This window comes from Rhinolophus sinicus, chromosome 12 (assembly GCF_057876585.1).
Source record: "Rhinolophus sinicus isolate RSI-liver-muscle chromosome 12, RSI-T2T, whole genome shotgun sequence".
Classification (NCBI taxonomy): domain Eukaryota; kingdom Metazoa; phylum Chordata; class Mammalia; order Chiroptera; family Rhinolophidae; genus Rhinolophus; species Rhinolophus sinicus.
Window position 1 is genome coordinate 4973817 of NC_142512.1, and position 27400 is coordinate 5001216.

Sequence of the window (27400 nt, forward strand, 5' to 3'; positions counted from 1 at the left end):
ATATAGACTCTGGAATTTGGTAAATCTTTTTCAAAAATAAAACTGAAAAGGCTCAGAGAGAAATGGGGGGAAATGATGTATGGAGAAAAGTGGGAAATCTGCTAACGCTGGGTGAGATAGATGGATCGGCTGCTGCTGTGGGCCTGTCCTCACAAGACATCGCTGTGTCCTCAGGGAGATACTTGCTAGGACACTGGGAAAATAAACTGATTGGGCACTTACTGTGCTATTTTTAAATGAAAGCTTAGAAGTTGGCAATGGAAAAACCCTCTCAGGTTATTATGCTTTCTTTCTCCTTTAGTCCTTCCAGTCTGAAATTCCTTCCTGCGTGTTTTCTGGCATTAAAGTCAGTGCGCTACAAGTTTTAAGTAGGAGCGTTTAAAAAACTGTTTCACAGTACGTGCCATTTCCTAGTTAAATTTCACAATAATGTTTTTCAGGTCTAAAAATAACTTGGAATTCAGGCTGACCCATCATCCCAAATAAATTATAGTAAGGCTGTAATTTAGACAATATCCACTGTAAGAGAGAGACAGTGGATAGAGGCAGGTGATTTATCCAAATTCATGAGGCAACCAAATAGCAATTTGTTAGAATTCAAAATTATCTGATTTCAACCATGACCCTACTTAAAATTAGACAGTATTTTAATTAGACAGTATTTAATTAGACAGTATTTAATTCTTTGTGTGAATGACATACATTTTTTTCATTGTGATAAAATACACATAACATAAACTATCATCTTAACCATTTTTAAGTGTACAGTTTAGTGGTGTTAAATACATTCATAATGCTGTGCCACCATCACTGTCTGGCTCCAGAACTCTTCATCTTTCAGAATGTGAACTCTATACCCATTAAGAAATAAGTCCCCGTTCCCCTCGACCCCTGCCCCAATGCCTGGCAACCCCATTCTGCTTTCTATCTCTGTTTGGATTTGCTACTCTACATACCTCATATAAGTGGCTTCCTACAGCATTGGTACTTTTGTGACTTATTTCCCATAGCATGTCTTCAGGTTTCATCCACATTGTAGCATGTTGCAGAATTTCCTTCCTTTTTAAGAGGAAACTGTTTAATGTCATTTCATTTCACCCTTAAGGACTCCCATGAGCATTTTTTGCAGGGTAGGTCTAGTGATAACACAGCCTCACAGCTCTTGTTTATCTGGGAATGTCTTCATTTCTCTCCCACCTCTTTTATTGAGGTATAGCTGACATAATATATTAATTTCAGGTATACAACATAATGATTTGATATTTGTATACACTGCAAAATGATACCACAATAAGTCTAGTTAACATCTGTCATATGTAGTTATGAAATATTTTTTCTCGAAAAGAAAACTTTTAAGACTTACTCTCCTAGCAAATTTTAATTATGCAATACAGTATTAACTGTAGTCACCATGTTGTACATTACATCCTCAGAACTTACTTATTTTATAACTGGAAGTTGGTACCTTTTGACTGCCTTCACCCATTTTGCCCACCACTCACTGCCTACCTCTGGCAACCTTGCTTTTGTTTTGTTTGTTTTTAGATTCCACATATTGGGGGTACCAAAAAAATGTATACAAGTGGACACTTTGCTCAAGCAGTAGTTGCCATGATCAGAAGTGTCTGGACGCTGATGGTAACCACTTTGAGCACCTCTTGTAATTGCAGAAGTCAGACGTGACTTGTATTCATCTTTTGTTATCGGTACATATTGAGTATTACAATTTTAATACAATTTTCTTTTCTTAAAATGTGTATCCATTTTTTTGGCACCCTCTGTTTAAATGACGTCATACACTATTTGTCTTTCTCTAACTTATTTCGCTTACATAATGCTCTTGAGGTCCATCCATGTTGTCACAAATGGCAAATTTTATTCTTTTTTTATTGCTGAGTAATACTCCATTGTATATATACACGCCACATTTTCTTTCTTCACCTATCAATTAAACCTAGGCTGCTGCCATGTCTTGGCTGTTGTAAATAATGCAGCAGTGAACATGGGGGTGCAAATAGCTTTTTGAGTTAGTGTTTTTGTTTTCTTTGGATAACTACCCAGAAGTGGAATTGCTGGATCATATGCTGGTTCTATTTTTAATTTTTTGAGAAACCTTCATACTGATTTCCGTACTGGCTGCACCAATTTATATTCCCACCAAGAGTGCACAAATGTTCTTTTTTCTCCACATCCTGTCCAACACTTGTTATTTTTTGTCTTTTTGATAATGGCAGTTCTAACAGGTAACAGCTATTCTAACAGCCATTTAACAGGTGTGATATCTCATTGTCGTTTTAATGTGCATATCCCTGATAATGAGTGATGTTGAGAATCTTTTCATGTACCTGTTAGCCATCTCTGTGTCTTCCTTGGAAAAAAGTCTATTTCGTTCCCCTCCCCATTTTTAAATCTGGTTGTTTGAGGTATTTTGTTAATGAATTGTGTAAGTTCCTTATATTTTTTGGATACTAATCCTTTATCAGATACATGATTTGCAAATATTTTCTCCCATTCAGTAGGTTATCTTTCATTTTGTTGGTGATTTCCTTTGCTGTGCAGAAGCTTTTAGTTTGATGTAGTCCCACTTAACTTATTTTTGTTTTTAATTGCTTTTGCTTTTGGTGTCAAATCCAAAAAAATCATCACCTTGACCTATGTCAAGTAGCTTACTGCCTTTTTGTATATGGTGTAAGGTAGTGATCCAGTTTCATTTTTTTGCAGTTTTCCCAAAGCCATTGAAGAGACTGTCGTTTCCTGATTAAATATTCTTACCTCCTTTGTTGTACATTAATTGACCATGGACTTATTTCTGGGCTCTCTATTCTGTTCCATTGGTCTATGTTTGTTTTATGCCAATGCCATACTGTTTTGATAACTATAGCTTTGTAATACAGTTTGAAATCAGGGAGTGTGATGCCTCCAGCTTTGTTCTTCTCTCCCAAGATTGCTTTGGCTGCTCAGGGTCTTTTTTGGTTCCATACATATTTTAGGATTGTTTGTTGTAGTTCAGTGAAAAAATGCCATTGACATTTTGATAGGGTTGGCATTGAATCTGTAGATTGCTTTGGGTAGCATGAACATCTTATCAATATTTATTCTTCCAATTTGTGTTCAGATCTTTCACCTTGGTTAAATTTATTCTTAAGTATTTTATTCTTTTTTGATGCAATTGTAAATGGGATTGTTTTATTTCTCTTTCTGATAATTCGTTATTAGTACATGGAAAGGCAACAGATTTACTGTTTTTCTGTCCTGCAACTTTACTGAATTCACTTATTTTAACAGTTTTTTGGTGGAATCTTTAGGGTTTTCTATATATAATATGTCATCTGCAAATAGTGACAGTTTTACTTCTTCCTTTCCAATTTGGGGCCTTTTATTTCTTTTTCTTGCCTAATTGCTCTGGCTAAGACTTCCAACACTATATTGAATGAAAGCGGTGAGAGTGGGCAACCTTGCCTTGTTCCTGATCGTAGGAGAAAAGGTTTCAGCTGTTCACCATTAAGTATGATGTTAGCTGTGGGCTTGTCATGTATGACCTTTATTATGTTGACGTATGTTCCCTCCATATCCAATATGTTAAGAGTTTTTATCATAAATGGTTGTTAAATTTTGTCAAATGCTGTCTCTGCATCTATTAAGATGATGATGTGATTTTTATCCTTCATTTTCTTAGCATAGTATATCAAATTGATTTGCAGATGTTGAATCATCCTTGCATCCCTAGGATAAATGTCACCTGATCATGGTGTATGATTCTTATAACATGTTAATGAATTTGGTTTGCTAATATTTGTTCAGGATTTTTGCATCTGTGTTCATCAGGGATATTGGCCTGTGATTTTCTTTTCTTGTGGCAATCTTGCCTGGTTTTGGTGTTAGGGTAATGCTGCCCTTGTAAAATGAGTTTGGAAGCATTCCCTCCTTTTCTATTTTTTGGAAGAGTTTGAGAAAGTTTGGTCTTAAATCTTCTTTGACTATCTTGGTAGAATTCACCAGTGAAGCTGTCCAGTCCTGGACTTTTGTTTGTTGGGAGATTTTTGATTAGACTCAATCTTTTTAGTAGCATTTAGTCTGTTCAGATTTTCTATTCAAGTTTCAGTCCTGGTAGATTGTGTTTCTGGGAATTTATCCATTTGTTCTAGGTTATCAAATTTGTTGGTATAGAATTGTTAATAGTTGTCCTTTGTGTTTCTGTGATATCAGTTGTAATGTCTCCTCTTTCATTTCTGATATTATTTATCTGAGTCCTCTCTTATTCTTTGGCAAGTCTATCTAAACAATTTTGTTTATCTTATCAAAGAACCAGCTTTTAGTTACATCGATCTTTTCTGTTGTCTTTTTGTCTATATTAGATTTATGCCTCCTCTGATCTTTATTTTCTTCCTTCTACTAACTTTAGGCTTTATCTGTCTTTCTTTTTTTAGACCCTTGCAGAGTAAAGTTAGTTTGTTTATTTGAGACTTTTCTTGTTTCTTAAGGTAGGCATTTACCGCTATGAACTTCCTTCTTAGAACTGATTTTGCTGTGTACTCCACATTTTGGTATGTTGTTTTTCCATTCTTTTTTATTTCGAGGTATTTTTTTATTTCTCTTTTGATTTCTTCTTTGAGCCATTGATTGTTCAGTGGCATGTTGTTTAATTTCCACATATTTGTGTATTTTCCAGTTTTCTTCTTACAATTGATTTCTAGTTTTTTACCATTGTGGTAGGTAAATTTGCTTGATTTGATTTCCATCTTCTTAAATATTACTAACACTTGTTTTTTAGCCTAACAAATATATCTTGGAGAATGTTCCATGTGCACTCGAGAAGAATGTATATTCTCTTACTTTTGGATGGAATGTTCTGCACACATCTGCTAAGTCTATTTAGTCTAATGTATCATTTAAGGCCAGGGTTTCCTTATTGATTTTCTGCCTACATGACCTATCTACTGATGTACGCATGGTGTTAAGGTCCCGTATTATTATTATTGTAGTGCTGTCGATTTCTCCCTTTAGTTTGTTAATATTTGCTTTATTTATTTAGGTGGCCTTATGTTGGGTGTATAAATAATTACAAATGTTATATCCGCTTGTTGGATCCTTTATCGTTATGTAATGCCTTCCTCTGTCTCTTTTTATAGTCTTTATTTTAAAGTGTGTTTGTGTGATATAAGTATAGCTACCCCAGGTTTGTTTTGTTTTGTTTCTATTTACATGGAATATCTTTTCCTGTCCTTTCACTTTCAGTCTGTGTGTGCCCTTACATCTGACGTGGATGTCTTGTAGGTTAGCATATAGATGGGTCTCATTTTTTATCTATTTAGCCATTCTGTCTTTTGATTGGAGAATTTAGTCCAGTTACATTTAAAGTAATTATTGATAGGTGTATAGTTATTGCCATGTTTTAATTGATTTCTGGCTATTTTTGTAATTCTTTGTTTTTTCTTCTCTTGCAGTTGGATGACTTTCTTTAGTGGTTTGGTTTGCTTAGATTCCTTTCTCCGTTTCTTCTGTGTATCTACTACAGGATTTTGCTTTGTTATTCCATTAAGTTTGCATATAACAACTTATACCTGCTGGCCACCACAGCCAGGCCTTGTAAAGGTGTCCCCTCATGGCAGCCACACAAATCGAGGTGCTAGACAGTGTATAAGCTCTTTTGTGGGCGATATTGGCAAGCTGGAGTTAGGCAGAGGGAGAGTGCACAGACTGCATCCACCAGCCTCTGTTGTCTGCGAGTACTTCCATAGGCCACTAAATTGTATCAAACCAGAAGACTGCCCTTCACTGCAAAGCTCCCAGACCAACAAACAGGCCTCTTTCACAGAAAGACTGGGGGTGTGTTTCAGTCTCCTCTCTGTACAATGCTTGGGGAGTGTCTCTCCTATTGCTGCTGTTGCACAGGGCCCAGGAACACAGACTCCCCAGGTCTCCAGAGCCAGGCAATCAAGCATTGTCCCCTAGGTAGCAGTGGCAAAAAATTGGGGCACCAGATGTGTAAAAAGGCTACTTGCCAGGACATACTGGTGCTGTAAAGCCATCAGAGGGTGAGTGTGAAGGTGACACCAGCTGACGGTAACAAGGCAAGAGGGGGAGTATAATAATGGTGCCTGCTGAATAAAGAGGGAAATTTGGCCCCCCACCAGCTAGAGCAAGGCAGAGGGAAAATGCAAAAATGGTGCCTACCTGTCTCCATCTCCAGAGAGTATTCCAGCAGGCTCCTAGAGGTGTGTGTTAAGTTAGATGCCCTGCCCCTCAGGATGGTACTTTAAAATAAGCAAATGAGCCTCTTTCACTTAAAGTCTATGCTATATTGGCTACCCTGAGCTGGGTCTCAGGGTGGGTAAGTCCAAGCGTGTGGACCCTTCAAGAGCCGTTTCTCAGGTTGCTACCTACAGTCTTGTGGGTCTTGTGTATGCAGGCCCCAAGAAACCTTTGGTTTATAAAGGTAAATGTTTGGGGAGCTTTTCTCTCAGGTGCAGATCTTGACAGTTGGGGTGCCCAATGTGTGCTTCGGAACCTTCACTCCTCAAGGAGAAGCTCTTGGCTTTGAGTTCCCTCCTAAGTATGGGTTGCTGTTCTAGGCGGACAGGAGATGCAGTTTTTGGCGAGATTGTATCCCGGCCTTCCCCATCTACTTCAGTGTGGTTTTCTTCTTGGTGTCCAATGTGTAGTTATCACTCAGCCGGCCTTTAGGTTTTTATTAGAGGAAATTGTTTCATATGTAGCTGTAGACTTGTGGGTTCATGGGAGGAGGTGAGTTCAAGATCTTCCTATGTCACCATCATCTCTCCTTCACTTTTGAAGGTCATTTTTTTTTTTGCCAGATATAGGTTTCTTGCTTGATGGGATTTTGTTGTTGTTGTTAATTTTAGTACTTTGAATATATCAGCCTTCTAACTTCCAGAATTTGTGATAAGTCTGTTTATAGTGTAAACCAAAGGTTATTGTCACCAATTCAACGCCAACAGGAGTCCCCAATTTGGAATGCAGTGATGGAGGAGAGACTTCATTCAGTGCAAACAGCTCAATTGTGACCTGGCTTGGCTGTGGAACAGCCCAGGTGAAGTGGCCCTGGTGTTACAGCTCCAGCGTTACAGCTCTGCTCCAGTTGGGCAAGACAGCTCCGCTCTGGTCCAGTATTACACCTCCAGCCACAGGAAACGCTGTCTTCAGTGGAATATGAAAGTGCACTTCCCAAGCCAGAGGGGAGCTAACTTATACAGAGAGAAGTCCCCACTCCTGGTCCCTGATTGGTCTTTTCTCATGCAAATGAAGACTCTAAATCTTGGATTGGACCAAAAAGCACTGTCCTGATTGGTCAGAATGGAGCCGCTCTGATTGGTCGGTGAAAATGTTAATGAGGATATAACAGTGCATCTCCAATTGGATAGGGAAAGTCTCAGTCCCATTGGTTGAAGTATGATTCCAGGAACTCCTTTGAAAGGGTTGGTTCAGATGGCAGGAACACAGTGCAGACAGGCCGCTCAGTGCAGGCTTCTCCGTGAAGAATGGCTGCATGAAGCCCGCCCTGTTTAGCAATGGCTGCTAGGCTCTGTTTTTAAATTCGAGCCCAGTTAGCCATCAGGAACCCTTCTTAACAGGTACATTCATTCTCAGGGCCAACAGTAGTCTTATTGAGGATCCCTTGTATGTGATGACTCACTTCTCTTGCGGCTTTCAAGATTCTGTCTTTGCCTTTAGAAAGTTTGATTATGAAATGTCTCTGTATGGGTCTCTCTGAATTCATGTTACCTGGAGTTCATTGAGTTTCTTAGGTGTTTATTTCATGTCTCACCAAAGCTGGGAAGTTTTCAGCTGCTGTTACTTCAAAGATTCTCTGTGCAACTTTCCCTTTTCTCTTTTTGAGACTTATACAATACTTAATGTTGGTTTGCCTTATGTGTCCCACAAGTCCCTTGCGTTCTGTTTATTTTTCTTCAGTCTTTTTTCCTTAGATTCAATAATTTCCATTGTCCCATCTTTAAGTTCACTGTTCTTTCTTCTGCCTGCTCAATTCTGCCTTTGAATTCCTCTAGTATATCTTTCATTTCAGTTATTGTGCTTTTCAGCTCCAGTATTTTCTTTTGATTTCGTTTTAGGTTTTCTGTCTCATTATCGGTATTTCCTTTTTTTTTTTTTGTACATTAATTGCTTGACTTTCTATTTTTTGAGCATCGTTAGACAGCTGTTTTATACTTTTGTCTAGTAGCTCCACCTTCAGGTCTTTTTCAAGGATAATGTCTGTTGGTTTATTTTTCCTTTGAATGGGCCATAGTTTCTTGTTTCTTTACATACTTTTTGATTATTTTGTTGAAAACTGGACATTTAAATCTAATAATGTGGTGAACCTGGAAATCAGATTCTTTCCATCGTCTAGCATTTGCTTTTTTTTCCCTGTTATTGTCCTTATTTATTGTTTTTGATTTTTGTAGGGCTGTCTCTGTGCCAAGGCTCAGCTTGGTGTATAAACTTAAGTTCTTCTCAGGTCTTTTCTCAGCCTGTGCCTTTCCATGGGTATGCGTGGTCACTTTCAATTTTCTTCAAACATTTAGTTGCTTTTGAACGTCTTACTCTTTCCTTACTGGCTCCCAATAGGGAAACAGAGAAAAATGAAGGGAAGCTAAAATGATGCTGGCCCTTTAAATACCCTGGCAGTCACTTCAGGAGTGGTGGCTGCAACAATGGGGAATGTACACCACAACAGTGGCTGGCAGCTTCTTTGTCTGCATCTCTGTGAAAAGAAGCAGCAGTCAGAAATTAGAGCACAGATCCCCAATATTTGGAGGACAGGGTCCTCTTTGCCCACACTCCTTTCCTGTAGGCTGTGTGCAGGTTGCTCCAGGCTCTGGTGTACAGCTCCTGGGCACCGGGTGAGCCATCATAGCTGCTGCTGTGCTTATGGTTGAGATTGATTGAAATTAACCACAGTTTACCATCCAAGCCTCCTGGAATTTGCAAGCCTTCATTAGACTCGGAGTTCCAAAATAGCTGTGCAGATAGATTGTGCCAGTGTAATTGTTGTCTAAGTGGGGAGACAGATTCCTAGCACTTCCTACTTCACCGTCTCCCTGGAATGCTTCAAATGGACATTTTCTTTGTTTATCTTTCCTATTGTTGGTCTCTCTCATTGGAATGCCGTCTCCATGAGGACAGTGATTTATTTCCTGTTTTGTTTGTTACACCTCAGAGCCTGGAACAGTTGACACATGGGTCCTCAGTAACTATTTGTGGAATGAATCTGTACTATGTATAGCAGATGTAGTGGGTAATTGTGCCCAATCTGGAATATGAATATCGTGAGTTACTGTGTTTCATTCTTAAGTTTATGGAACTGATGTCTGTGCACAGCTCTTGTTGGGTACTCTGGTTTGAGCTCTAGCAGTTTCTTTGAAACACACTGGATTCCTGGTTTCACATTTACAGTCGCACCTTGTCTGTCTTGATGTTATTGTATGTAACTTTTTAAGGTAATAATCTTAGACTCGGGAGTCACAACTGGCGGCTGCCCCTGGGCCAGGTTGTGTGTTGTGTGGCCAGCACAGTGGTTTGAATTGTTTGGACTTTGAATTAAAGCCTCAAGTGAGGCCTGTCCTTTAGACAGGCCACCACTCTGTGGCTTTATAATTGTTTCTTTCATTATCACAATTATAATCATTTAACTTTTGTGTTTCTTTGTTTGTTATCAGTTTCCCCATCTAGCTGTGAGCTATGTGAGGTCAGGATCTGTGTCTACTTCGTTCATCACCATACGTCCCAATCCCAGTGCAGTGTCTGCTGCGATGGCTCGCGATACACGGTCGAGTGGATGAGCAGGTGCCAGGACCTGGCATAACCCACCGTGTATGAGGTGTGCGTGGAAAGTCCTAAGTTTGGTCTTTTTACCAAACATACTTCACACGAATAGCCCTTCAAGCTGCCAGGTTGGCACCAATTGCTCAGTTCATTTCTGAAATCCTTTCTGGAAATTGCGTTTTTTCAGTCAGTTTCTGAGTCAGCCGCACATTTGTTAGGATGCTAGTGTTTACAAAGGGCTTTCCTGTATGGTTTCTCGTTGGAATAGTCATCCCCATTTTGAAATTTAGACCACTTAGTTACAGAGAGTCAATTTGCCCACGTCACCCAGCAAGTGCACTGCAGGTGGCCTTGAACACAGCTCCCCAGTGCCAGCGTGGTGCCTTTCCTGCTTCACCCCACAATGAGCACCTTGTCTGGTTTCTGCGCAGGGGCCTGGGCCTCCTGTGTGTTATCTAGCGGAGAGGGCATTAACACTGGCATCTTCTAGTAACACCAGTAATGCCAAACCATTTAATAAAGCACGTTAGAAACTCAGAATTTAAATCAAGGCATCTAGGTAGCTACCATAAGTGCTGGGTTTTAGTTTGGTTTGGTTTTGAGGAGACTTCTGGTTTCCAATTATAAGTGCTGTTTTTAAAAACTGAACCAAGACTTTGACCCATAATGAAGGCTAGCCTCCAGCGCCCTGTCCTGTGTGGGTGGCCGGCATGGCAGCATCCAGAGCGGTGCTTGGCCGCTCTCTTCCCACCCTCCTTGGCTGGGGCTGCTGTGCAGCGTGTGCTCAGTGTCTTACTAGAGAGCAGTACTTGCTTCAGTGCAGTTGCTCTTCCCAGGACTGGACGTTCAGGAGCCTGGCGTGAAATATTCTCCAGCCTTCCTTTTGGTTTTAGTTTTGCTAATGCCAACCTGTATCCCTTTAAACTGGGGGACCTACAGCTGGCATCCCAGAATACAACCTATAGGCCACTCATCTGTGGCTTGTTCCAGCGTTCCAGGGAGGGCCTGCTGACAGGAAGTCCTCTGGTCTCTCGTCTAAGTCACTCTCCCCGGGGGGAAAGACCAGAGAAGAAAGACACTGGCACCAGGACCCGCCACTGGCACAGTAGCTGCCACCTGAGGTAGGAGATTGTTCTTTTTTTCCATCAGAGACAGCCTTAGCAACTGCTTCTTTTGTGCGTCATACCAAAAAAAACCAGTTTTACTCTGCTTTTACTTTCTGAAAATAGATACTTATTTTCAGAAATGGGTCATAAGTTTGACCCATAGCTTATTTCTCCATTAATAGATCAGCTGTTTCAAGCTGGCTGCCGGTTATGAAATCTAAGAGTGGGTGTAGGTGTGTGGGTGGGATCCTATCTGTTCTTGGTGATAATTGAGCCACTCCCAGCCGTCTGATTTCAGTGCCCTGCCTTCCAATTGGACACCCTCTCTGCCCTTTAGCCTGATTTTCTTGTGTGTAATATGGCAAATTATTTCATGACTAATCCTTCTTACAGACCTGAAATCAGCATTAGTTTTTAACTTTTGAGGGTTTTCAGATCCCCTCCTTTGATTTTCCGTTGTGGCTGTCAGTGGTTTGATCTCTGTGTGGTTCCTAAGTAGATTCCAACAATCTGTTTTTATTGATGGTTCATTTTTAAATTTTTTATAATTGCTTGAGAGAAGAAAGGAATCTTAGGAACAGATTCTATCCGTGAAATGTAATGTAGAATTTGGCTAACGGCTAAGGAATGGAAAAAATGACATAAAAGGTGATATTTCTGCTCAGTTAATTTCTTGGTGATAGTCTTGTTTTTAGTTTGAGGTTCTGAAAGCCCTTTTAAAGAACTTCTCCATGAAAAACAAGGGAGCAGCTGAATTCTCAAGTCACAGTAAGAACATGCAGTTTCTGGCTACCCCAGGCTCCAGTAACATTCACCTGTGAAGGGACTTTTTTCCTTTATACTCTTTTAACTTAGATCTATAGCCCCGTAGTCTTGCTATATGACGCCATAGCAGATGGCGTAGTCTGTGAATGCCTGAGCTCTCTAAGTTCCTCACAGTTGATGTGGCTCAGAGTGTCACGCGTCAGGTCACATCCTTGTCAGTTGAGAGAGTGGCCGTGAATGTGAGTGTGTCTGTTAGGCCATATGTAACCTGTGGTTCCTATGCTAGGGGAGCATCTCACCTTCTGCCTTTCTGACCTCCCTCCCTCCCTCATGTACCTGTCCTGCTTCCCACTGTGGCTCCCAAGTGGTGCTGGGCCGACTCTGTCCCTTCTTATTACGAGCTGATCTCCAAATGCTGGAAATCACAAGCAAGATTCCCCTACTCCATTTTTATACCATCTATCTTAGCTTCCCAGTTATATTGGAAACTAATGGTTTGGTACAAAATACAAAATTTACAAACATATTAAAGTCCTTCTTATATGCCATTTTCAGAGAAAACAGGCCTCCTTTGTACTTGCTTTATGTAGGAGATTTATTTCCTAATCTGAACTGGCCAGCCAGGGCACAGTTCCTTTCTTCTATTTTGGAACTGTCCATTTTGATTGAAGGCCCCCAGTCACCACAGCAAGGCAATGGGGCTGAGTCATCTCTGTGTCCAGCTCTCCTGGCCATCCTGACTGCCGAGGGGAACACAGGAAGGAGTTGACACTGCTGTCTCAGAGCCCAGGGAGGCCCAGCAGCCAGCAGGCCCATCAGTGTGGCCACAAGCACTTCAGAGTGGAATAAAAGTTGGGAGGTCTTTAAGAATTTAAAAAATTCCCAGGAAGAGTTGGGATTGCCAATATGACCAGCTTCACTTGGTCAAGAAAGTTACCCTGAAATTGAACCTGATTCTCAAATACATGGTTTGCTCTGGAGTGTCTTTTCCCACCATTGTCATCCTGAGTTAGGGAAAGTTGGTGCTGATTTCTAATTTCCTTTGCATTCAGATTCTTCTGTAACAACTTCCGGACTGAGTACAGATGTGCACTCTCCCCACAGAAAGCTGGCCCTTGGTCGGAGGATGGATCTCATTAACTTGGTGCCATATTTGCCTCGGGCAACGTGGTCCCCAGGGCCAGGAGACCAAGACTGGCGTGCAGTGTTGTGTCAGGTGCACAAGGAATCCCAGAAGTGTACAAGACGGTAGTTTTCTTTCTTGCCTTCATGTCATAAATTGGTGGCTTGAGTTTTAAATAGATGCATGACAATGCAGTTTGTTAGGAGCTTTAATTGTCTTCCAGTGGGGAGCCTTGCTGCCTGGGTGTATTTTCATCTTACTCCTCCCTGGGCGTGAAAAATGGTTGAAGGGACATTTCGGCATTTGTCTGCTCTCTTCTTGCTGTGTTGGCCTCAGTGACTGTTACGGTAGCCACGTTTTCTGATACCAACTTTGGGCTATAGGATCCTGACTTCTTCTGAAAAAGTTGGGGGTTTCCCCCCCATTTGTTAATTTAATTAAACTAAAAGTATGGATGTATACAAATTTAAAACTACGGTGAACTGTGTTGAATGAGTTTCCTCTATTTGGAAGAAACAAGTTTTCATACACTTGGACTCTTTCAGACAGCCTTGGAAATCTAATCACTATGAAACCAAGTCCTGGGCCTCAGTTCGTTGGGTTGTGATGATGCTGATGGCAGCTACATTCACTGAGCACTTGCCCTGCACCAGGGACCGTGCACACATTCCTTGTACTAGTTCATCTGACCTCATAACAAACCTGCGAGGTGGGTATTCACATGCCCTTTGTACAGATGAGGATACTGAAGCCCAAAGCGGTGAGATCCCTTAACCCAGGCTGCTAAGTGGCTCAACCTGGGTGGGAACCCACAGAGACTGGCCTGAGGGTCCGTCCTCATAAGCCCTGCATGTTGTCACCTTGCTGCACTTAGTTTGTATTTTTCAGGTCATCTCTGAAAGCTCTGAATTTTAGGAGTCAATAGGCTGAGTATTGGTGCCAGACTCCCCTGTCTCCCTGCCTTCGGGGGGTTCTGGCTCAGCCCCAGGTGATAGGTCTGAAACCAGCAGACTCCACGGGCCTGTGGTCTGGAGGAACGTGCAGAGTTTCCACCCAGCTGAGCTGATGGAGTTCTGAACCCCCACCTGAAGGCTGAGCCCTGCTGTCCTTTTTGTGAAGCGTATCCCTGCCACTGTGGTCATCCTAGAAAGTAGCTGGTCCCCAGGTGATTCTGGCCTGGGCAGGGTGGTCCACTTTGGGACCTGCCTGGTATAAGGATCTTGGGTTGCAGTGGGGGGAAGCTCTTCGTAAGCATCCATCCTGCTGAGTTTACCCCTCCCCGCCCAGTCCCAACCCCAGTTGTTACATAACAGTTTGAGCCAGAATTACCTTGGGGCCTGCCTGTGTTTTCTGTAATTGTTATAATTTTCTGGTGTAGTTACCCCAATAAACTGGTAATCATTTCTGCTCCTCTAGTAGCGACTCCTCCTGCCCCAGGAAATACCTGCATACCCTGCTGTTCTTCAGGGGCTGGGGGCCCTGTGAAGACCCCCAGGCAGCACCCACAGACCCACGCAATGGTACAGGTGCTGGTACCTGCTGGAAGCCAAATTTGTGAGGACTTCCTAGGTGCCAGACAAAGGATCCTTGGGTCTTGCTGTGTCCCCTGGGACTCAGCCTGGCTGGTAGGCCAACACCTGGCCTGAGAGGATTAGGACCTGCGTGAAGAGCCTGACACTTTAGAAACCACTTTAATTACAGTTCAACTACATGTAGTCTTTGCACAATGTAGGGAGAGAGGGAAATGTATCCACTTAGCAGACAGTAGCTGGGGTTTTTTCAGAAGTCAGTTAAGGCCAGCCCAGTGGCTCAGGTGGTTGGAGAGCAGCACTCCTAACACGGCATTCGCTGGTTCGATTCCCACATGGGCCAGTGAGCTGCACCCTCTACAGCTAAGGTTGTGAACAACAGCTCTCCCTGGAGCTGGGCTGCAGTGAGCAGCCGGAGGTTGGAGCTTGCTGGGAAATAGTAAATTTTACAGATGTTTGTTCCGAGAATGTTGTTGATTTTTTTTTATAGTGAATGCGAATTTAGGTGTATTTGGAAAAGCACGTAAAACATTAAACTAAATGCCAAACTAGTTGAGTCCTGGAGGTGGACAGTACGTGAGCCTTTGTGTAATAGACTCCGGCCCACTGTCAAGTGGCCTTATAGGGCATTTCTTTCAAAGTGACAGACATGGCATTGCTCCTCACTGGCTCGCCCTTGACCTTTATTTAACCCTGTGTCTCCCTCCCCTCCTAGCTGTTGGCTCTGGGCATAGGAGCATGGGTGAGTGATGAGGAACGGGGAGTCTTGGAGGAGTAAGGAAGTGAGAGGCAGTTGTGGGAGAAATGGGTATGTTTCCTAAGAATTGACTGCACCCTGTTGCATAAACACTCACGGGGCCTCTTGGTTTCACCTGCTGATGGCAGCTCACCAGTGACTGTTGAGTGACAACATGCTTCAGTGCCCTGCAGGGCAACCCGCTTAACAGCCGGTGTTGTTCCCCGGGCTTGGCAAAGGGCACTGCATTGTGCTGAATTCCCTTTGGGCGTCCGCGAGGCCTGTGGCCGGGAGTACCTTTGTGTGCTGTGGTGGATACCATCCAGGGGCTGCCTCACCCAGAAACATCCATCTGCTCAGGGAGGAGTATAAGGATTGATATGGTTTTCTTTTTTCCTTTTTTAAAAAAATTTTCTAGTTTCACAAATACCCAGGAATTGAACATGATAATGGGTATTACTTAAGTTCCTCAAAACAGAGCCCTGAAGGAGAATCAGGTGAGTACTGTTATGCTAGTGCCTCGCCAGGTAACTAACTGGTAACACTCACCAGCTAGCTGGGTCCTAAGCTACACGACTATCTCAGCTTGCCCTGCGTCACTGGACCCCTCGGAGAGGCACCGTGAGGCCTGTGGCTTTGCTGCCCGTGCGTGTCAGTGCAGAGTGAGAGGCAGTGAGTTCCGCAGTGCTCAATATTCCGCATGATGTACCGAGCCTGCAGAGACTTGATGGGCTCAGAGCTGGAGGCTGCACGAGAGACATCTGGGGGCCAGAGGGTTGGCAAGCTTCTGGAGTGCTCCTGTTCTGTCACTAACTTGGTTTGGGTTCTTCCAGGAAGAGTCTGCTGAAGCTGAGGATCATGGACTTCCTCACCTCCCCGGCCACCCTGCCCCTGCTGTTCGGCTGCGTGGGAATCTTCAGCCTCCTCAAGCTGCTGCAGCGCATGCGCATGAGGGCCTACCTACAGAACGCCGTGGTGGTCATCACGGGCGCCACCTCAGGCCTGGGGCGAGGTGGGTCCTTGCGGCAGTGCTGTTGGGGCTGGGGATGTGGGCCAGGCTGGAGGAGCCGTTCAGCCGCACAGGGGCTACCAGGCTGGGTGACTTAGGAACAAGATACATCGCTGTCGTTGGCCCAGTTGGGAAAAGCAAGAGCTTAATGCAGTGTTGGGAAGCAAAAGCCAAGGAGGAAGACCACGGCAAACTGGATACTGCATGTTCCATCTGAGGGGCAGCTTTACTCAGCTCCAGCTGGTTGTTCAAATGGGGATTTTTATGTGAAGGCTCCCAGTTTTCAAATATGGACAACTGATTACCTCTGTGAGGGCCGAGCAAAGCATGCCTTTTCCTGGATTCAGCCATCATCTTTGGTTTATGGCCTTGGTGTCACCTTCTCCATGCCTTCCCCTCACCGGGCCATGCCTCCACCTGTACCTGGGGCACAGCTGTGGCAGGGCTGGAAACAGAGTAAGTGAGGCCTCGGCTAACCAGGTGTCCGGTGTAGTTCCACTCTAATCCAATGACCATGCTGAGCTTCCAGGTCCCAGGAATTGTATGCTGCACACAGCTCTGCAGTCAGTCCCTCTCTCCCCTCCCCCACTGCCTTCTACAAATGAGTTTGTAGCACTGCCATCATTTCCCTTCCAAACAAGTATATTAACTTTGATAATGAAGGGGAACAATATATGTCACCCCAAAATATGCCCTTTTGGCATATTAATTATTTTGAATTAAGGTTACTTAAGAAACAACCCGTGTAAGAAGACATTCTGACCCTCCTTGTCTCCCTGAAAACAGGAAGTAAATCTCCCCTGTGAAAGGTACCCTCCTTGTACCAGGAGGTAGAAAGCATCCTTATCAGAGATGGGGAATTCAAGGTCAGGGAGGCTGTATAAACAAGCCTGTTACTTCTTCACCAATTTATTACCCAAAGCCCAAACCTCTTCGTCTTGTCAAATCTTCACAAATTCATTGTTTCTTCTAAAAGGTGTAAAAGCTGCCTCCTTTGGTCACTTAGAGCCTCCTATTTTGGGGGGCTCCCATGCACACAAAATTAATTTTTGTTCACCTGTTAACCTGTCTTACATTAATTTAATTATTAGACCAACCATAGAGCCTAGAAGGGAAGAAGGGAAGTTTTCCTCTCCTCCAGCAGAGTGGACAGAGGGATGTGGCATGGAGCCTCCTGCCTTCTCTCTCAGCTCCTGCACACACACCACACCACACCAGGGGGAGCCACGCTCGGGCTCAGGTCCATGGAAGGAGGCCGAGAGGGGCCCTGAATCGTGGCAAACCCACCATTGTTGCATCTTTTGGTTGGTGATAGTACAGGCAGTGCTGCTGCAGCATCTCCCATGTATTGGGACAAACAGATAGAAGACAGGGTCCTGTCCCTCCAGGAATTCCCGGTCTGACGGAGAGGGACAAGGACTCAGCTCAGCACATTGCCATTTCCGTCACGGTTGTTCCCAGCCGGGCCTCGTAGAGGGAAGGCACATTCATATGCGCTGCCTCGCGCTTTCTATCCTTCAACTCTTACAGCTAAGATTCAGAGAAGGTATGAATTGACCTAGGACTTCTAGTCAGAAAGTACAAAGCCAAGTTTCAACCCTACATCTCTCTGACACCAGAAGTCAGTCTTGTCTCACCTGAGGAGGAAAGGGCCAGGGGAAAGCACGGCTTGGCATTGCGGACAGGCCCACAGCTGGGAGCAGCACAGATGTGCAGGGGCCTGTAAGCGCTTGGGTGTTGCAGGAACACAAAGGAGCAGATGGGGCCCTGTCTGCAGGCTACATGGCTTGCAGTCGGCCTGGGAAGGCTTCGGGAAGCGTGGATTCATCTGTATGCCCCCATGATGCTTAGGTGAGGTCACCAGAGGTGAACCCTGGGTCTGTTAGTAGATAGCCAGACCTGCATGGGGACAGCTGCCTCCAGGCCCTTTGCCACAGTTGGTCCTCTGACCTTACTCAGATACTATATATAGGGTAGTCAGCAGCTGCTTCTCTGAATCTCAGAGAGAAACACTTTTTTAAGTCGTTGAGAGTTGGCTGAAATGGAAAGGTGTGGAGTCACAGGTGCTCCGGTTTGGGGACATTTGAGAAGGACACTGTTCTCTTCCTCATTCTACATTTCCTCTTCCGGACACCAAGACTGAAAAGAATAGAAAATGTAATTGGAAAAAGATAAAACCTGCTTATATATATTATGTCAGCCATTTCCTGATTTCCACACCACTCTGCTCATGTTGTGCCCCCTTTAACATCTTAGGGACAGGACTCCATATTTCTCTTTCCCGTCCAGCCAGATAAAATAGGAACAGATCGTTACCACGCTGTCTCAGGTACCAACACCCGCTGTTGGTGACTGCTAGGGAGTCGCTGCTCCTTAGCTTCCGAGAGGAGGAAGACCTTGTGTCGCCTTTGGTGGCTCTGCCCATTGTGTTTGCCACTCGCGAAGTTTGAGTTATGTGACGAGTTTTCAGATAGCTTTCTGTATTTCTCCTATCTTGTCTCCTGCTTTGTATATGTAAGTTACATGAACTTGTCCTGGTAAAACAGTCGGACCATTGACCAAAGGAATAGACTGTTCTGGATGCTACTGTAGCCAGCCTAAGCCCATGAACAGCGATCTTGGTTTAGAAGCCAGGAGTGTGGCGGCACAGGAGAGTCACCTGGCGCCCTCGCTGAGTGGTACCTGAGGACTCTTCCTTTTTCCCTGGGTCCTCCTGCCTCCCTGTATCAGCTTTTTCAAGAAATGAAAATGCAGTCCTTCTAATCTGCTGTTTTCTTTTGTGTCACTCCTACACAAACTTTCATTTCCTCCCTTTTTGGCTCTGCTACGAAGCAGAGCTTAAGCAGAATGTAGGTGACCATTTTCCAGAAGCTGTTTATACACCAGCCTGCCGCCGCCTCACCTTTGGTTCTACGTGTCTGCACCGTTTGGTGGCCCCTCAGAATGTCCATCGTGCTGGTCAGGACAGGATGAATGGGATGAGAAGCCGACGGGACCAGAAATTCCTAATCTTCGGGGATGATTCCGTAAACCGGATGAGCGTCCTAGCCTCAGGAGTACTGGCTTCTTGGTTTAAGAGCAACCACCCCACCCCCGCCACCCGCAGGAGGCCTTTGCTGCTCATTTCAGGACAGCAGGACGTGGGCAGGGCAGCGGCTGTGACACTGCCCTGCCCGCTCTCCTCCAGCCCCCGCCGAGGGACAGGCGGATGAGGGGCTGCAGCTCTGTCTGGGTTTGTGCCCTTTGTCCGATGAGTCAGTGAACAAACCAACCAGACCTTCAAGGAAGATGATTTTCTAGAAGGAGGTGCTAACTATACTAAATCAATGCCTGAAAGTGTATTGATTTAGTACACTTAGCACCTCCTTCTAGAAAACTCCATCAGGGGCTGTGCTGGCCTGGGGATGGCAAAGTAAAAGCTGTAAGAGAAGCTCGGGGAGGCGCTGCAGAGTGAAAAGGGAGGGCTTTGCTGCATAACGTGTCCAGACAGCTTTCCTGGAGGATCGTGGAATTTCTTCTCGTGTTTTGAACCCTTCCTCGCTTTAAGGAATTTTGACACTTCTGTGGGACGAAGGCTGTCAGACCAGTACACCCTGCTGGGACCCTACTACCTCCCTTCCCGGAGAGGAAGTGACAGCCTCGATCTCTCATCTCCCTGAGCTGCTGCCGGGACACGTCTGTCCTTTCTATGAGCCAGGAGAAACTGAGACACCACTTGACGGCCTTAGCCTCTGAGAATCGGCCTGGGACCCAGTCAGTAGTCAGCTGGGGCTGAGGGGTCTGTGCAGACTGGCTCGTGGGCATTTGAGGGACCAGACATTGGGTGAGGACAGGCAATGCTTCTTTAAACCATTGTATTTCAATCTTCACCAACAGTCAGTTTTTAGAACATTTTAGAAAGGCAACTTAGAAATATAAAATTACACTGTAGTACTTTTCTTTATAATGCTTTGTATCAACTACTGTATCTACTATAATGCATTCAGTTCCGGTACTGAAAGAGAAACAAAGAGGTTATAACATACCCCAAACCAGTAACTGTTCAAAGTTGGAGTCGAACACAGGAAGTGTTGATGTGAGCCCAAAGCTGCCTGCAGCCTCGTTCCATCGCGTGGAGAAGCCAGGCTGGGGGAATGAAGTAGAGCCTGGCTCCTGCTACCAGAGGCTCTGGACGCCCCACCCCTGTCCTTCCCAAGTCTTGGCCATTCAGCTTTTTCTCTTCGTTCTTGAACTAGCCCAAAGTCCTCCTGATAAATCTTTTCGCTTTGCTGTGATGTGAGTTGAGTCTCTTTTCCTGCCACCAACAGGATAGCGACTAATGGGGCCCAGCTAGTTCTGGTCTCTCCCTCGCCGTGGTCTTACTTGACGTCCTCACCCTTGCCCCCTGGAGTGCGCAGTGGGCTCAGTGCAGCCTGGTCTTCCCCAGTCCCCTTGCACCCGACGCAGGAGCTGGGAGCCCTTCACCACCCTTTGCTGTTGTCGGCACTCGGCATGCTTCAACTCCTCGTTCTCCAGGTGTATCGCTGCCCAGCCAGCAAGGCGGGTAGACTCCGCACTTCTGCGCCAGCCCCCCAGGCCTCCGCACGCCTTCTCAACAGAGTCCTGGGTCCCCAAAACTGTGTTTAGTACCCCAGTAGGTAGGTGCCTATCACATCCAAGTGGCTGGGGAGACAGCCTGGCTTATGCCGGAACGCGGGCCTCAGCAGATGCAGCCCCACAGTGGCTGACACTGCCCAGTCACGCGCACATCACTTGACCTTGCTGAGCTTCCTCCCTTGTGAAAATGAGGACCTTGCTCCCAAGAGTGTTCAGAGCTAGAGATGACTGGGGAGTTCTGAGCAGAGTGCCTAACCGAGCTGTCCACAGTCCCCGCCTGCTTGCCCTGTGGATGTCAGTCGCACCGCTGCACGTGAGCTCTCGTACGGCCACAACAGAGCTCACTGATCGCTGGACTGGTCCACAGCCAGGGCTCATGCGTATATGTTGAGTGCATGGAGAAACCAATACGTAGTCTGAAACACTGGGTACGTTTGAACTGTTTTGGGGAAGAACAGCGTGAATTTCCTCAGCTGTCACGGTTCTCTCTTCTTCCTTCAGAATGCGCCAAAGTCTTCCATGCTGCAGGGGCTAAGCTGGTGCTGTGTGGCCGGAACAGGGAGGCCCTAGAGGAGCTCACCAAAGAACTCACTGCTTCTCAGGTTACCAAGGTGAGCCCAGGGGCATGTTTTCCGTGGGGAAGGGGTACAGTCCATCCTCTGCTCAGCTAATGGCCCACTCCTGGGCTGCTGGCCACGCAGGGCCTCTGCATGGGCACACCGTCGGGAAGGCAGCAGGTCTCCACAGCCAACTGGCCGCTGGCCTGCGGAAGAAGCACTGTCATATGGTTCAAATTCCGACTCCACCACTTATTATAGCGCTGCAGGTTTAGTAAGCTCCCTCTGTGACTGCTCCCCTCTCCCTTTTTACCTGGCTAATACCTACTCATCTCTTTTTTGTCGGGGGGGGGGGGGGGGGGAGCGGGAAAGGGCGGGTTGGCAATGCCTTTTAAAATTTTAGTTGTGGAAAGATAGACATAACACAATATTTATCATTTCAACCATTTATAAGTGTACAACTCAGTGGCATTAAGTACACTCACAATGTGTGTAATTACCACCACTATCTATACCCAAAAGTTTGTCATCATCCCCAACAAAAATTTTGTACCCATTAAATAATAATTATTTCTTGCCCCCCTCTCCCCAGCCCCTGAAACCTCTCTTCTACTTTCTGTGTCTATGAATCTGCCTATTTTAGATACCTCATATAAGTGAAAAAATCCAATCTCTGTCCTTCTGTGTCTGGCTACTTCACTCAGCATAATATCTTCAGGGGTCATCTCTACTGTAGCCTGTATCAAAATTTCATTCCTTTTTATGACAATATCCCATTGTATGTATATGCCCCATTTTGTTTCTCCATTTGCTGGTGGAGACCATGGTTGTTTCCACCTTTTGGCTTTTGTAAATTATGCTGCTCTGAAGATTGATGTACGTGTATCTGAGTCTCTGCTTCTGATTTTTGTGATTATACACACCTAGGAGTGGAATTGCTGAGTCACATGGTCATTTTATGTTTATCTTTTGAGGAGCTACCAAACTGTCTTCCACAGCAACTGTACCATTTTATATTCCCACCATCAGTGCACAAGTGTTCCAGTTTCTCCCATTCTTGCCTATACTTGTTACTTTCTGTTTTGTTTGTTTTTTAAATTACACTCATCCTAAGAGATATGATGTAGCATCGCATTGTGGTTTTAATTTGCATTTCCCTAATTACAAGAGACGTTGATCATATTTTCATGTGCTTATTAACTGTTCATATACCTTCTTTGGAGAATGTCTGTTCAAGTCCTTTGCCCATTTGTTAATCAGGTTGTTTGTTTTTGTTGTTGTTTAGTTTAGGAGTTCTCAATATATTCTGAATATTAATGCCTTATCAGATATATGATTGGGAAATATTTTCTCCTATTCAGTAGATTGTCTTTTCACTTTCTTGATAGTGTCCTTTGATGCACATATGCATAAGTTTTTAATTTTGATAAAGCCCAGTTTATCTGGTTTTTCTTTTGTTGCGTGGGCTTTTGGTATCATATCCATGAGGTTGTTACCAAATCCAATGTTATGAAGATTTTCTCCAATGTTTTATTCTAAGAGTTCTATAGTTTTAGCTCTTACATTTAAGCTTTTGATACATTTTTAATTTTCATATATGGTGTTAGGTAAGGGTCCAACTTCATTCTTTTGCATATGAATATCCAGTTTTCCCAGGACCGGTTGTTGAAAAGATTGTCCTTTCCCCCTTGAATGGTCTTGGCACACTTGTCAAAAGTCAATTTATCATATATTTTGTGGGTATGTTTCTGGGCTCTCTATTCTGTTGCATTGGTTTATATGTCTGTCCTTATGTCCTAACATATGGTTTTAATTACTCTATCTTTGGAGTAAGTGTCCAAGTCAGGAAGTGTGGGTCCTCTACTTTGTAGTTTTCATGGTTGGTTATTCCTGAATAGCCATTGCAATTCCATATGAATTCTAGGACTTTTTTTTCTGTTTCTGCAAAAAATGCCTTCGGATTTTGATAGGGATTGCATAGTATCTGTAGATCACTTTGGGTAGTATTGACATCTTAACAATATTAAGTCTTTTAATCCATGAGCATGGGGTGTCTTTCCATGGATTTAGGCTTTTAATTTCTATCAGCAATGTTTTGTAGTCTTCAGCATACATATCTTTCACTTCCTTGGTTAGATTTATTCCTAAATATTTAATTCTTTTAGCTGCTATTGTAAATGGATTTGCTTTCCTAATTTCTTTTCAGATTATTCATTGCTGGTGTATAGAAACACAGCAGATTTTGTATGTTACTCTTGTATCCTGCAACTCTGCAACTCTGCTTTATTAGCTCTGATCACTTTCTGTGGATTCCTTGGGATGAAATTTCTATAAATGGAATCATGTCATCTGTGAATAGAGGTAGTTTTACTTCTTCCTTTCCAATTTGGGTGCCTTTTATATATTTTTCTTGTCTAACTGCTCTAATTAGAATTTCTGGTACTATGTTGAATAGCTGCAGTGAAAGCAGGCATCCTTGTTTTTTTCTTGATCATAGTGGGAACACTTTGAATCTTGCAGCATTGAACGTGATGATAGCTATAGGTTTTTCGTAAACACCCTTTACCACATTGAGGAATTCCCCCTCCATTCCTACTTTTCTGAGAGATTTTTATCATGAAAGGGTGTTAGATTTTATCAAATCTCTGTTCTGTATCAATTGAGATGATCATGGGGTTTTTATCCTTTGTTCTAATAACATGATGTATTACAAGTATATTGATTGATTTTCTTATGTTGAACCACACTTGCATTCCTAGGATGAATCCCACTTGGTTATGATGATAAAACCTTGTTTATTTATTGATTTACTTTTGTTTTGTAACTTTTATTTATTTTAAGTGTGTTTTTCCAGGACCCACCAGCTCCACGTCAAGTAGTTGTTTCAGTCTAGTTGTGGAGGGCGCAGCTCACAGTGGTCCATGTGGGGATCGAACTGTAACCTTGTTATTAAGAGCACCACATTCTAACCAACTGAGCTAACAGGCCGCCCCTAAACCTTTTAATATGCCATTGAATTTAATTTGCTAGTATTTTGTTGAGGATTTTAATTAGCATCTATATTCATAAAGAATAGTGGTCTGTAATTTTCTTGTGATGTCTTTATCTGGCCTTGGTATCAGAGTAGTGCTGGTCCAGGACCAGAGCCACCTGGTCCAGGATATTTCTTTGCCAGGAGGTTTTAGGTTACTGATTCAATCTCTTGACCTGTTATGTGCTTGCTGAGATTTTCTGCTTCTTCTTGAATCAGTTTAGGTAGTTTGTGTGTTTTTAGGAATTTGTTGATTTCTTCTAGGTTATCTAATTTGGTGGCATTCTCTTAGAATCTTTTATCTCTGTGAGGACCCACTTCCATTTCTAATATTTAGTTGTTTGCATTCTCTCTCTCTCTCTCTCTGTCTCTCTCTCTCTCCTTCCCTCCCTCCCTCTCCCCTTTGTCAAGCTAGCTACTGGGTTCTCAATTTTATTGATCCTTTCAAAAAACAACTTTTGGTTTAATTGGTTAATTGGTTTTCTTTATTGCTTTTCTATTCTCTGTTTTGATCATCTCCTCTCTAATCTCTGTTATTTCCTTCCTCTGCTAGCTTTGGGTTTAGTTTGCTCCTTTCTAGTTTCCTATGGTGTAAAGTTACATTACTGATTTGAAATCTTTCTTTTTTAATGTAGGCATTTACAGTTACAAATTTCCCTCTTAGCATTGCTTTCACTACTGTTCATAAATTTTGGTATGTTTTCATTTTCATTTGTGTGCAGAGATTTCTAATTTTCCTTGTGATTTCTTTTCTTTTTTTTTTTTTTTTGAGTCAATGTTGTTTAAAAGTGTGTTGTTTAATTTCCACTAAATTTCCTATTTGCCTTGTTACTGATTTCTAGCTTCATCACATTGTGGTTGGAGATGATTCTTTATATGATATCTGTTTTTTAAAATCTATTAAGACTTGTTTTGTGGCCTACGTGGAGAATGTTTCATGCATGCTTGAGAATAGTATGTATTGTGCTGTTGTTGGGTGGAATATTCTATATATGTCTCTTAGTTGTAATTGATTTATAGTGTTGATCAGATCATCTGTTGCCTTATTGCTCTTTTGTCTGGTTCCATCCATTATCGAGAGAGTGTTGAAATAAAAATATTACTGTAGCACTTTCTATTTCTCCCTTCAATTCTGTTGATTTTTGCTTCATATATTTTGAGAGTCTGTTATTAGGTATATAAATGTTTATAATTGTTATATCTTCTTTCTGTACTATGCCTTATATAATGTCCTTCTTTGTCTCTTGAAATCTTTTTTGATTTAAAGTCTATTTTGTCTGATATTAATGTTGCCACTGTAGCTCTCTCGGTTATTATTTATATTTTTTCGTCCTTTCACTTTCAACATATTTGTGTCTTTGGATCTAAAATGAGTCTCTTAAAGAGACTCTATATAGCTGGATTTTTTTTTTTATCCATTCTGCAATCTATCTTTTGATTAGAGGTTTTGAAATATTTGTATTTAAAGTAATTATTGTTAAAGAGGGACTTATTTCTGCCATTTTGTTATTTGTTTTCTATCTGCTTTATAGCTTTTTTTGTCCTTCATTTCCTGCATTGTTGTCTTTTGTGTTTAGTTGATTTTTCTGTAGTGAAATGCTTTGATTCCCTTCTCATTTTCTCATGTGTGTGTTCTACAGCTATGTTCTTTGTGGTTGCTATGGGGATTACATTGACTATCCTAAATTTATAACAATCTAATTTGAATTTATTCCAACTTAACTTCAATAACATACAAAAACTCTACTGCACAGCTCTGTCTTCCCCCCATCAGCTAGTCATGTTACAGATTTCATCATTATACATTGCTTATCCAATAACATAGATTAATAATATTTTTTAAATTGTTTTTTAAATTGTGTAGAAAATAAAAGGTAGTTACAAACCAAAATTACAATAATATTAGCTTTTAAAATTGCCCATGTATTGAGATCCAAGATGGCAGAGTAGATAAACACTGTGCCTGCTTCCTTCCATGAACACATTAAAATTAAAACTAAATTACAGAACAGTCAACCTGGAGAACCAGATGAAGTCTAGATGAATAGAAGTTTTAGAACTAAGGATATAAAGAAGCCACGTAGAGACTGGTAGAGGTGGCAGAGATGTGGAACGGCTGAGAATCAGCCGGTTGAGAATCAGGAGGCATACCTTGGCTGCAGAGGTTCCCCCCAGAAGAATGAGGGAGCCCCCACATCTGGCTGTGAAAAACAGTGGGGATTCCAACCATCCAGGTGGGATGGAAGGCTGCGGGAAACCCAGACATCTTCTTAAAGGGCCCATGCACAGACTCACTCACTCGCAGGTACTCACCCTGGGTTCTGGCAGGGGGATGATGACTCGGGGTGCCGGAAGCATACGGTCTGACTGAGGTGTGTGGATGCAAGATGAGGGCTGGAAGACAGTCACCATTTTCCCTATATGGGCTCCTTCTCCCATGCAGCTGGCAGGCGGGCACCATCTTTCCTGTGTTGAGCCCTCCCCCACAAGGTCAAATCTGAATCTGAATTAGCCTGGTGAGATCCACTGGGACCCCCACCCCACCCAATTTCCCCAACACTGGTTTCTTGAAATCTATCGGAATCCACAGGCCCCAGGTGGGCAGCAACTGGCCTCTGTGTGCTCAGAGATTTTTGCTAAGTAGCTCCAGGCTCAGCACTGACACCAAGCCAAAATCTACATTAACCTGGTAACCACAACTCTTCCTACTCTAGGGAGTCCCTGAGACCCTGCCTCACCTAACTTGCATACCACATGAGGCTTTATCAGTGGCTGAACCTTAAGGGAGCTGGCAGATGGCAGCAGGCCTCAGGGTGTCCTGGCTTTTTGTGGAGCTACCCTAGGCCTGGTACTAGTGGCAGATGTCCTCGGTTCACAGTGTGGCTTCTCCCATGTGCCTCCAAGTTTACCATAGGCAGTGAACAACTGCAGATCGCTTTGTAGCTCCTATCAGATACTTCCCACCAGTCACAGGCAGTGGGTAATCTGCGCCTGCACTGGAACCTGTCGCTAGAGGTCCCAGAACCAGCATACTTGGAGGTTGGCTTCAGACTACAGCAGAGCACTACCCAGTTAGCCCCAAAAGTGGTACACACAAAGGGCAGTCTCAACAAGCAGTTGAGCCCAATGGGGCAAATCCCACTCAGTGGGGCAAGCACCCTGCAC

The 27400-nt window shown here is 43.5% G+C and overlaps 1 protein-coding gene across 9 annotated transcripts in view; it reads left to right on the forward strand.

The window, feature by feature from the left end:
* The window catches only part of DHRS7B (dehydrogenase/reductase 7B), a 50424-nt gene that overhangs the window by 10906 nt on the left and 12118 nt on the right, over positions 1-27400 (forward strand). For 2 of the 9 annotated variants that reach the window (XM_088801885.1, XM_088801883.1), the window contains exons 3-6: positions 10774-10904; positions 12759-12902; positions 15876-16054; positions 21149-21258. In XM_088801885.1, coding sequence (XP_088658011.1) covers positions 10774-10904; positions 12759-12902; positions 15876-16054; positions 21149-21258 — 564 coding nt within the window. Of the gene's footprint in view, positions 1-7571; positions 7593-9677; positions 9841-10773; positions 10905-12706; positions 12903-15875; positions 16055-21148; positions 21259-27400 lie in introns of those variants that run through there. The other 7 variants (XM_074320434.2, XM_019715964.3, XM_019715965.3 and 4 more) reach the window with 5 other exon arrangements.